This window comes from Acartia tonsa, chromosome 5 (assembly GCF_053477335.1).
Source record: "Acartia tonsa isolate MP-2025a chromosome 5, ASM5347733v1, whole genome shotgun sequence".
Taxonomy (NCBI): Eukaryota; Metazoa; Arthropoda; class Copepoda; order Calanoida; family Acartiidae; genus Acartia; species Acartia tonsa.
Genome location: NC_137264.1, coordinates 37,272,073 through 37,284,684, shown reverse-complemented (window position 1 = coordinate 37,284,684; position 12,612 = coordinate 37,272,073). Strand labels below are relative to the sequence as shown.

Genomic DNA, 12,612 nt, shown 5'->3' with positions numbered 1-12,612 from the left:
TATACAAATGAATAAAATAAAAAATCAATGCTATTAGAGGCATTATTTTACATTATATAAAAGTAATTTTTTCTAGAGGGAGGTGCATAAAAATTACGTGTTTACCCCCTTTGCATAAAATGTTGATAGACCCTTGCGAACAATAAATTTGCAAGGTCCACTGGTTCACATTTTGCACATTCAGCACATTTGCAAATAAAGGGGTAAATATTCTTGATGAAAAAAAGTACAACAATTGTAATATATAAGACGATAATGTGTTATAGTAATAAAAAATGAATATTTGAGACACGGGTATATATGTTATCAGTGCTCCAGGGTCGGGGAAACTACACAGATATACATGATACCAGGTTATATTAGTCAGGCAGCAAGGGTTCACTCACCCGAAACATTCAGGGTACGAGAAATTTATTCACAAAGACAGGAATTCTGTTAAATAAATCAAAATAAAACAATTATTTCCATAAGTCGGCAGAAGCAAAAAGAAAGAACAGTAAAGAGTTGTACAGTGTAAATAACTAAATTATTTATAAAAAGTAGTAAACCAAACTTTTGTATGCTTAAGTCTCGATCTTACAGCTACCTTAGTTATAGAATAGCATTGCTATTAAAAGAAAAATGTATAACTTATTTAGTATCCAGTGGCGTGCAGGGTGTTTTGCCAGTGGGGGTGGGCGAATCACACCTAATAATTTTGACAGCCTCCTAAAACGAAAATCGAGGGGGGTGTATTACAGACAACATGTCAAAAAAGTTTCCTTAAATAAAAAAAATAAACATGTATTAGGGGGTGTTCAAGTGGGGGAGGGGATAGAACCTTGTCAATGGGGTGTAGAGGTGTTTAGGGGAATAGACAAAGGGGGGGAGGGGGTGTCCACCATCTTTAATTTTCTAGTGGGATGGGGTAAGATTTAATTAGACCCGTGCGCATCCGCTTGTCGCCGAGGAGGTGATAGATTCGAAACTCGAACCGACACCAAGTCATAACTAAAGACGTTAAAATGGTTCCTACCACTGCTATGTCAGGTGCACGACATGAATAGTAAGAGTTTGGGGAATGTCTTGGTCCATAAACAGTTGCAACTCATTACCATGCACAGTTAGGGCTTCTCAGACAAAGGCCGTGCAATCAAAGGGTTGGTTGTCTGATGGATGTTAATTAACCTAATATCCTAGGGTGTTAGAGCGGATAATGCTCTGGATTCTCTAGATGATCACTTAAATCGAAGTAGAATCCCGCCCTTACGAGGTAATATTAAAAGATTTAATTGTCCTATTCATCTGATTTTTTTAAATAATGATTACTAAGGCAACAAGGAACAATATTTTAAGCGTAACACCTAAAATATTATTCTTTTTATAATAGATTTGCAACGAACTTTAATAAAATTTTGTTATGCTTTTTTAGTTCTGACATTCTAAAAATGTTTTGATGCTATAAATAGTTCTATAAAGCTAAAGTTAAAACAATTTTAAGGAGGCGAAACTTTCTAGTGGTTAGATATATCTCTTTGGTACTAATAAACAGGCAGACAAACATCCTGTCTCACTTTAAGAGTCCTTATCCCCACCTGTGAGTGAAATCAGATTTCTTTACACTCTTTGATTTACATGTAGGTAAAAACTAATAAACAACTATGCTTCAATAATTTTAGAAAAATTGTATTTTTCACTCGAATTTGTATTTTAAATTATTTTAAAATTTTTTGGCTTCAGTAATTTATATAAACGTTAAATTAAAAAAAACTCATTGTATGGTTTTCTAGACAATTGGCCACAGATACGGTAATGAAAATCAAAGACAATATTCCTTTTCTGTTGACCCGGAGAGGCTGGAGGTCCAGTAAACAGAAGAGATTAATCTTATTATTTTCATTGCTGTATCAGCGGCTATGAACCCGTTTGTATCCAGCGGAAATAAGACGGCTTCGGAGCCATGATAGAAAAAATTTTTGGTGCAGATTAAAAAAATGTTCTTATCCAATCAATCGCACGACAAAAATTTTGGGAAACTATTTTTGGTTTGCTCCACATGGTTGCTTATTGCACTTGTGCACCAATATAACGGTAGAGAAAATTTAATAGCGCATCTACTTAATAAAGAAAGTATTCACGTACGTCCATCTATCATAAACATGATAAAATGATCATGGAATATCTTTAAGGACAACATTATTTTCTTGCCTGATATATGACATATTGACCTATCAGCATCTAAATAAATTGTAACTCAATTTTTGTGAGTTCATCAGATTGGCCACATCTTTTCTTTGTGCATTTCTATGCTTTGCTTGCTTAGATATACTTGTTTTTATTTAGATTTAGATTAGGATCTTTGTTATTTTTTAAATCGAAGCTTTTCTATAGATAGGGTCTGCAGGTCCGTTCGTACGTCTGTACGTAATGGATAGCTATCATAGTTATTTTAGTCATATTAGAATTGTCCTATCGTTTTTAAACTTAACATGATGATTCCTGTTTCAGTTAGTTACAACATAGCAACTCTATAATCGTTAACTAAAGTTCATATGTCCAGTTAAATCACAAATTTAACTTTTTTGACAACAATTGTTTATGGCAAAATTAATAACTATCCTATTCATCTGATTTTTGGAACAATGATACCTAGGACAACTAGGTACATTATTTTAAGAGAATCATCCATATACTAGTCATAAAGTTGCAAGTGTGTCTTATTTATGCAATTTTGCTACAAATTTAAATACGATTTGTTTAGACTTATAAATTAACATTCTGCTTTATTATGTTTTGACACTCTGCAAAGTAATAATGTTCGTTTGTCCTACTGTATGATTTTAGAGCTTTGCTTTAATGTACAATGTGTTATCCTTGTTTTTAGAAAGTTTACTTTTCTAAGTGATAATGGTTGAGCTAATAACTAGCGACTACGCCGATAGCTCTCTTCTGATGGTATGGGGGGGGGGAGGTATAGGTCGAAACTCCACTTTTTAATTTTAGTAATATTTAAAAAAAAGGAAAAAGATAAGGGAAGGGGGAAATTGTTCCAGGAGCTATTTTTCTTAGGAGAGTTAACGAGATACAAGCGGCTATGTCCCTATTGGCCAGTGGGGGGAGGGGAGTTGAAAATCGACCCACCATTTTCCATTTTAGATTTAAAAATGGAAAATTTGGGCGGAGTCTTTTATTCCAGCGATGATCATGAGAATCTATATTGTAAAAGAGAACAATATCAGTGCAGTGGTTAGCGAGATCTTAAGCTTCAGATAAACACTCAAAATGACATCCTGGTACTTTTATATAAGGATATAAAAACAATACTGGGAATTGTTTGTTTGCCATGTTAAGCCGGTTCTTTTGGTGTGCTTAGCAAGTCTCAGCGACCAGCCGTTTGGCCCCTAACTCATCCTAAAGTTCACAAAGCAAATATTTTCTGCTGGGTTAGTCTAAATTCAATAAAATCAAAATGTACTACCTCGTAGATTTTTTTCTGTTTATTTTGTGGATATTTTATCATTATCCCATTAAATGGTCAGTAGTAGGCTGCCAAATACTAATATTTTACTGAGATAGCTCAAATATTAAGGGAGTAATAAGCGTTTAAAAAAAAAAGTTTCCCACGGACACCCTGTATTTGAATTTCCAAAATTGCTTTTCTGCTAATCTGTCTTTGTATTTGTGAAACTTTTACCATATGCTTAGTCAAGCAAAGCAATGCATTTTTGCATTATTTGCTAGAAATAGTAGTAAACATAATTTAGTCTTTATTGCAAAAGTTCTACTCTTTTATTAGGAGTATTTTTTAAATGAATTTTTGCCTAAATATCGCAATGATTTTCTGTTTGCATTAAGGCATTCAAAAAAAAATTTCCAGAATGGCTTCGAAACTGAATAAAATAAGCTGAATTAGAACCATTTCTTAGCCTTACTGAAAATCATGCCTGGGTTTTAATCTTATTTTTCTTTTTAACCAATGACCGTTCTTATGTTTTTTTAAGAGTTATTATTATAATTTTATTTCTTGCTTTCAGAATCAAGATGATATCTTTATACGTATTGCCGGTGGTAATTTTATGCTTTTCATGTGCAGGAGCCGTTCCATTCAACAACACAGAAAGAGAAGACAAACAAGGTAACAAATTCTTATAATGAAAAGTCATGTATAGCATCGTATAAAAGACAGTCAGTATTAAGAATCATAAAATGAATACCAGTTTTGTTAGCCTAGTCCTGAGAACATAATATGCATATTATGCATGATTAGCCGGTAAATCATCTGTTACAAATTTCTGCTTATTGTAGCTGGTAGATATTGATGAGCAGAAAGAATTGTTGATTCCCATCATGTTTATTAACCTTTCCCTCAGATCAAACCACTGAGTTGGATCTTTAAATCATTTCAATGGTGCGCTAAATCACCCCGCACCATTGAAATGATTTAAAGATCCAGCTCTGATTAAATTGAAAAATTACATTAACCACCACTCCCCCGACTTCCCCCATCACAAATGATGATTTGTTTTAAGTTGCTGGAGGTATTTTCAATGTGGTGACCTTTCCCAACCTTCCTTGCAGGGCTACCAATGGATTCAATGGAACTTGCATGACCAAAACGTAAGTCAAATTTATTCCTTGATGACTCCAAATAATTCCTTTTGAATTATACAAGTTATCAACTGTGATTAGTATAGTATTTAGTTTAGTTTTATGGATATCAGGACAATAAATAAAATGTTTAACCCTTTTAAAAGTATTTAAGTTTTTTTCTTTTCTTTTTTTGACAGTTTAGTGTGGAAATCCTAGAGAAACCCTTAATCACCTCAACCAATGTTTGTATTAAAATATAGTTTAAAATTATTTCCGAAACTTTTTAATCAGTTAAATTTGTTTTAGAGAATGTCTGTCAACTGGAGGTTCTATTAAGGGAGGGTGTGCACAAGGGTTCGGATCCTGCTGTTTCTGTAAGTATTTTTCCTTGTAAATGAAAGACAGGCTCTCTGTCAGTATGTACCAAAATTACGTAAAATTACACCAATATATTAGTTTGTCACACAAAATTGGATGAAATTTAGATTCAGATAATCTTCACAAGAAAAAAAAATCAGATCACATTTTCCCATTTGATTACACAAAAAATGGATAATATTTGGATCATGGATAGAAAACGAAGTAGCGGGTTTCGTCTTATTTTCACAGTAGTTTTTGATATGTTATTTTATGTTAGGTGAATGTTTTTGATTGCCCCGCCTGGTTAGGAAATTGGCCCTGGCAGGGTTAGAGCCTCTCGTAGGGGAAATGATATTGTAAAATACGACGAAACCTGCTACTGCGTTTTCTTTCCATGATTCTAATTTATTTGTTAGATCACACTGAGGATTGTGGATCCAATATCATTCACAATCAAACCTATATCAGAAATTCTGGCTTTCCCAACACTGTTCAAAGTCCTGGGTAAGTTGAGAATATTTGCATATACAATTCAGAAGCAAATGATCTCTGCAATGGTTGTGTCAGGTTTTACTTTTCAAAGAAACATTCTTCATCAGTTGTTTTCTGCCAAGCCATACAGAATAATAAAGGGCAGGGATAATGAACTAATGTAGATTATATCCACCCCCTCCCCAACCCAAAGTCTAAAACCCTGTTCTGTAATTTGTTAGCTTAAACAAGTTTGTTTAGTAAAGTTCAATCTACATGGGTTTACAAAGTAACATTGTCCATACCTTTTCAGTACGGCTTGAAAACCGATTAATAGCCGGTAGATAAGAACTGGTTCACTGCCACACTGAAAAATCATGTATTGTATTGTATTGTATTATATCTGGTTTTCTACGAATATATAAATGTACAATCATGGAATCAAAACCAGTTTTGTTTATTTAGATCATATGACTGCGAGTGGAAGATTTATCCTCAAAGTGATGATATTTGCGCGGTAAGAAGACATATTGATTAAAATATCCACAATTAATTTTGGTAACAAAAATACTACCAATACGAAAGAGATTTTTTCATTCAATTAAAACTTCTCTTTTTTGCAACATTTGTCTGTGGGTTAAAAATTTGCACAAGATAAAAGCCCTTTTTAGTGCCTTTAAAAAGGGGGCAAATTTAAAACTGTTGGACAAAGTATCCCAAATGACGTCATATTAGAATTGCCCATTATTCTAATATTTTTAAGGCAAAAGTTTCTATATTTTCCCCCATTGTTTATAGAAAGAATTCCCACAAAACAACCCCTTCCCAACTTTGGTCTTTGAAGGTTATGAACTTATGATACAGTCAGAATGATTATTGTCATACTATAAATTCTTGTTCTGAAGATAAAGATTTCTGTCATGTGTATTTTTTTCAGGTTCGATTTGATTTTGATACTTTCCATCTTGGTCCACCTATTCATAAAACAGATACCACTACAATTGTGAGTCGATGCTGTGAGTATTGGTTTAAAAAATATGACGTAACAAAAAAAATTAGCCAATGAGAGTCCACTACGCATGCCGCCATTGGTCAATAACGGCCTCTCATTGGCTAATTTTTTTGTTACGTCATATTTTTTAAACCAATACTCACAGCATCCCCACATTGGGATTTTTCACCTCCATCCTTTCAGCCCTTCCCCCCCCCCAAAAAAAAAAATATATATATATATATATATATATACAAATGTGTAGGAAATGTATGTTTTATTGAAAAAATAAACTTGTCTATTTAGAACCTGGAATATTATGGTGAGCCAGATAGAATGTGGTAAATCCTATACACCACCTCCAGTAAGACATCATACCCAAAATTGTTTTTAAAATTCAACCATCTCAAGTCCTAAACTTTGGAGATAGTATTATATTTTTTAGAAGTAATGCAAGGAAAAACATGGAGATTAATGGAGAAACTACATGGAGATTATTGATATTGAGATTGCTTTTTAGATTAATGAATATTCTAATTTATTAATTCTAATGCATGAAGAAAAAAATTTAGATTTCAACCTTAAAACCTCCAACCCTGTTTTTTCAAGGTTTTCTCATGTGAAGTTTTAAGTTTCAAAAATTTTAATTTAGAAAATTAAAAGGTTTATAGCAATTGATTAATATATTTTTATGCAATATTGCCGTTAGATTTATATCTTATTAATTTTAGGGATGTGGCCAATATTTCTGGGGTAATAATGGAGTTGGTATAGTAATGGCTTTTAACTATGATCAGCCTATTGATGATTACAGAGCAAAACTATTAGGTATTTTTTAAAGGCTTATTTATGATATAATCAGGGATATAATGAATTAAAATATCTGTTTATAAGATACTAGCGGCTACACCCAAAAAGGCCTCTAGTAGCACTTTTAAATTGTATATTTTGAGAAATAATTGATCTATGTTAAGATCAGCAGTTTTATATGTTTTCTACGCTCATCAAAATATTGACAATTTTTCTTAGGAGGATAATGATAACCTCACCAAAAAATATTGGAAATTCTGATAGGTGCCACTAGTAATATATTTTTGTTTTTTTGGCGAGGGTAGTGTTACACACCCTAAAATAGTTATTAACCTGCCCAAGACATACGAGAAGCTACTCTCTAAAAGAGAACCGAGTCGGTTTAGCAGTTACCAAGATCAATAGCAACATACAAACACAAAGAGACACAGAGATAATGTAACTTTATTATAAGGGTTATCCTATTATTATTTCATTTTGCTGCTCCGTGTAATAGTTTTGTTTATTGTTTAGGTATTCACACAGTCTGTATTAGAAGAGAAGCTGGTATGTGTAAAATCTCCTACACCCCTCCAGACTATGATGATGATAATTATGGGTAAGTGAGATTTGAAGGATGTGTAAAAAAAAACTTCCTTGAAAATCCCTAACCTGTAATTTGTAAAATTCAAAATTTCTCTTGAAAACCATACTGAAGGCAGTCATGTCTGTTTGTGGAAGTGTTAAAATTTTGTAGTTGCGGCTTATAGAGATGGAACAATGGATATAAAATTCATTTTCTTGGCTGTCTTGGACTTTGGTAATGAAACTAGTGCAACTTTTGTTATTTTGGCTAATTTTAAAATCTTTGGAAACTAGCTTACATAATGCTGCTGAATTTGTTATGATGGTAACAGATCAAAATCAATTCTTTTAAGATTGTATGAGCTCTTCGTGATATTTGAATTGTCTGGCTTTTTATGTTTTACAACATAGTTTATTTTACAGAAAATTCAAAAATAAATTGCCATTAAAAGTAAGAATCAAAATACTTACTAAAAATCACAGCAAAAAAAGAATAATTCATTATTTAATAGTTATCACTATAATAAAAAAATATTTCAGATTCAGTATTAATGGAAGCCCAACTTTTACAAGGTAAGAAATGTTTACAAATATGTATATTAAACAAGCACCAAAAATAGCTGAATTCAGAGTAAAGTCAATGGCTTGTAAGAACAAATTAATTTAAACTTGTTCTTTAAATTTTGCAAACAAAAGGGTTAGACCATTTTAAAAATATTATTTATGATATGCTGTGTTTTAGAGGAAGAAAGGCATGTTCCAGTAATACCCCTACTTCTGGAACTTGTACAAATGATTTTGTTTATATCGCTGGTGTAAGTACATTTTAATGACATATTATTATTCATTTTCAAAAACAAACCTCGTATACCAATAACGCAATATTTGCTATCAGGAATTTGGGAACATTAAAAATCATATTATAAAGCATTTAAATTAACAAAGGTTACGCTAATATTTTTACCATTCAAGTATATTTAATATTTTAAAAAAAAAATAGCACAACCCTCCAAGTTGTAGCTACTTTTCCTGAACATATGATTTGAAGAATATGATGTGATGTAATGTCATATAAGGAAATTTTGATATTCATTAAAAAAAATGTTATTTTTGCATATATATAACATTTTAATGTGTTTGATGGCTCAAAAGAAAGATAATTAAAATTTATTTAATATTATATAGTTTAAATTACATTAGATAACCTAGAAATAGTAAAAAGGCCGCTTTCTTTTTTTGTCGCAAAAGAGAAATTGACAAAGATTTTTATTAAAAAACACCGTAGTGTAAAAATTAAAAAGTTTAAACATGGTCACAAAAAGATTCAATTAGTTTATTAAATGTTTCATTTTCATCAAATAACGATTAATCTCTATTACAAAGAATAAAGTGTAAAAAGATGTTCTCGTTTTAATTTTAAGTAACTTAAAATGCATTTTAATACCTTTTAGTGATTTATTTTTTTTAAATATCATTTTATTTTTAAAGTTATATATTAGAATGTTTTTAAATTTTGATAACATTTTGTTTTAAATGTAAAAAATTGGTAATTCTAAACATTCAAAAAATGATTTCATTAAATTTTCATCACTTAAATTGCATGTTTGATGAAATTTTCAACTGATAATTCAAAAAAAATCGTTTAAGTTTTATTATATTTTACTGTGAATTGTTTAAAAAATATATTATTGTCAAAAAAGGAGAAGTTATACTTTACTCAAAAAAAGACCTAAAACATGAAAATAAACACATGTAATGAGATTTTTTTGCTTTCAGGCTATATTTTAAGTAATTATTGATATTTTTTGTAAAAATGATTTTATATAAAAAGTTTTAAAACTCGATTTAAGTAGTGGTGTGAAAAAAGGTTGCAAACTTTTGCAATTTTCTTGCCAAAAAAATTTTCTCGGATTTTAAAAATAGCAAAGGGTGTTAATAGACGTACTTACAGATACAATTGCTAAGTCAATTTGGCCAAACACTAAAATAAAGTTTTTACATCTGAGGGTTTAAATATTGTATTCTAATATAGTGTAAAATAAAGTCTTTTGATTTCATTTATCAAAATTCATTATAAAAATAATTCTTTACAATATATCAATAAATTAACATACAAACAAATTTCAGAACGAGTGTTTTCACAGAGTGACTTATTTCCAACATAGTTAAATAATTTTTATTTAATTAAAATGAAAAGAAAAGAATGAAAACTATACACATAAAAGATATATACTTTTCAAAAATATTTTGAAAAATATGTTTGAATAATTTTTTTTTTGTATTCATTCGAATCCAGTGGATAAGAACTGGTTCTAATCCATATGAAAAACTATGTCTAGTGTTGTATTATATGTTTTTGTTAATTCATAGATGTATAGTAAAGAATTTTTTAGTTAGTTTGATACATGAAATCAAGACCTTCTTTTACTCTATATCAAAATATAATATTTATGAAGCAATATACTCTAAAAGCTGAGAATTTTACCCTAAAATAAAAAAAAAACTTCTGATCTGTGAAAACTTTCTCAATCCGTGGTAAAAATTAACTGTAAAATCCCCCAAAAAGTTATTTTGGGGCCTATTCGTATTTTAAGCTCTGCAGTATGATTCAATTTAGTAACATACATTGGTATCTATTTAATCAGAATCTCTTTCAATTTTCAAATATTGAGAGTGTTAAGTGATTTAGAGAAACTCTTTTTATAATAATTGATTGTATAGGCAACATCGACTGGGGACGCGGATTCTGGACAGTTAATTTCTCCTGTTCCGGGCACTTCTTTACAATACCACACTTGTGACAGGTCAGATAGTATATAAACCTTAAAAAGATGATTTATAATTATTAAAACAAACAGCAATTTCATCCTAACTGAATGTGGACCATAAAGGATCATTTTAAGGTTAGGTCATATTTAATATGGGTTAGAAAAGCCCAACATAGTTTTGTAAACCACCACAGATTTCTGAATCATACAGAAAAAAATGTTTCATATTGAATTATAGAAATTTTCCATGGCATCTCGGGGCTAAAAAAATGGGTTTTAATCTTTTAATTTTACATTTTATACCTGCGGAAAGCACATACGAGAAATAACTATTCTTGTATTATTCAAAACCGTTTAATATCCAGTGGATTAGAACGGGTTATCATCCATACAAAAAAAACTTTGTCATTTCGTATTTCATTCAGTTTTTTTTCCAAATATAAAAATGTTCAATCATTAGATTACAAACAATTTTTTAGCCCGTGCCTTCAGCATCTTGAGGCTAAAAAAACTGGTTTTAATCTTATGATTTTACATTTTATAATCGCAGAAAGCCGTTTATATTTAATATTTATCTGCCTAGTCAGATAAAGGTTGAAAATAGAAGATTTTTTTAGAACAGTATAAATGATAATTATTTCTTTTATTATAATCTTTAAAGACTTCATTTTATTCATAGTACTTAGATTGAGTTAGATATACATTTACAAAACCTACATATCTTATTTTATTACAAAAGCAATATAAATCTACAATACTGTTTTTTAAACATTTGTTTTAAGGGTTAGCACTTGTTCTAGAAATATTTCTCCTCCAGAATTAAATTTTAAATATGTGTTCTTCTTAAACTGTTTTAAGCTTTTTAAAAGGTATATCAAAAATATACTATGACACTAGTAGAATAATACTGCAGAGCTAAAAATACAAATAGGCCCCCAAAAAAATGTCACTCTGAATCAACAAAAAAGGCTAAGTGTTTCAATTGCATTAATTTTAGTTAAAATTAAAATTAAATTTAAGTAATATTGCTTTAAAATGGCCAAATAAAGACTGTACAAAAAATGAGACAGAAAGTTAATCAGATATCTTTGGAGCTATTCGGTGCACATTTTTCTGATTTTATATCAATCTAAACAGCAAAATCAATTTTTGGTGGCTATGATATAATAAGATACTATTTAGATTTTGTGGAAAGAGATTATGCAATCTGCACAATGCTTGTGTTGGAAAGAACCATAATGTTGTTGTCAGTAAGTAAATTTTTGTAAGGTATTACTAATTTAAACTGTATTCCTTTAGTTTGAAAAGCAAAGAGATAATATTACTCTTTAAATAAGTCAAATATAAAAGTGAATATTTTACACTGCAGTGTACATTTTCTTTCCAATTATAAATAATCTGATTGTTTTCTTAAATTGATTTAATTAATTTATTAATATGTTAAAAATCCTTATACTATTTAGCTAAAGTTCATCCATTTGAAATAAGGGTTGTCCTATCTGCTCACCCTGTTGCGTTTTTGCTCAAAGGTAATGCTTTATAGCCTTCTAGATTGAATTATTTATTATCAGACCAAGCCACTCTCAAATTTACCAATTGCCAAAGCTCTGGTTTTAGTTGAGTACTATTTCGACCAAATGAAAATAATTCTTGATATTTAGGCTACAAACTCAACTATTGGCAGGGTAAATGCTAGAAAGAGAAAGAATAATCCACAATTAAAATTGTTTTAATAACAATCAATTATCTAATTTTATTATAATATTTTGCACTTTAATTCAAATATATCATTTAACTTTACTCATCATATTAAATCCCGTTGCTGTATACGCCTTTCTAAGCGCAAAGTTGTGAGTCCTGGTGAAGCACCACTGGAAGTTGTGGTGGACGATTCATCGGAGGATAGTGAAGATGAGATTGAAGTTGTAAGAGGTCCCCCCCCAGGGAACGAGATTCGGGAAGTATGTTGTTGATTTAGATGTTCATTCTCAGATAAATATTTACATGCAAATCGTATATCAAATAAATCTATAATACAAAGTAGCTTGATGTCTGTCCGTCTTTCCGTCTGAAGCTTAA

General features: G+C 30.4%; 2 protein-coding genes across 2 annotated transcripts; both read left to right on the top strand.

The window, feature by feature from the left end:
* The first annotated feature begins 4,017 nt into the window (after positions 1–4,017).
* On the top strand, positions 4,018–6,683 carry LOC145320132 (uncharacterized). Its single transcript, XM_080162571.1, has 7 exons — positions 4,018–4,114; positions 4,509–4,596; positions 4,876–4,943; positions 5,346–5,433; positions 5,866–5,917; positions 6,338–6,403; positions 6,657–6,683. The coding sequence occupies exons 1-7, from the start codon at positions 4,021–4,023 to the stop codon at positions 6,681–6,683; spliced, it is 483 nt and encodes a 160-aa protein (XP_080018697.1). The 5' UTR covers positions 4,018–4,020.
* An 18-nt stretch (positions 6,684–6,701) lies between these two features.
* LOC145320332 (uncharacterized) lies at positions 6,702–12,357 on the top strand. The gene is made up of 9 exons (XM_080162739.1): positions 6,702–6,755; positions 7,123–7,219; positions 7,715–7,799; positions 8,306–8,338; positions 8,508–8,580; positions 10,487–10,569; positions 11,716–11,783; positions 11,997–12,062; positions 12,195–12,357. The coding sequence occupies exons 1-9, from the start codon at positions 6,711–6,713 to the stop codon at positions 12,227–12,229; spliced, it is 585 nt and encodes a 194-aa protein (XP_080018865.1). The 5' UTR covers positions 6,702–6,710; the 3' UTR covers positions 12,230–12,357.
* Positions 12,358–12,612: the final 255 nt, after the last annotated feature.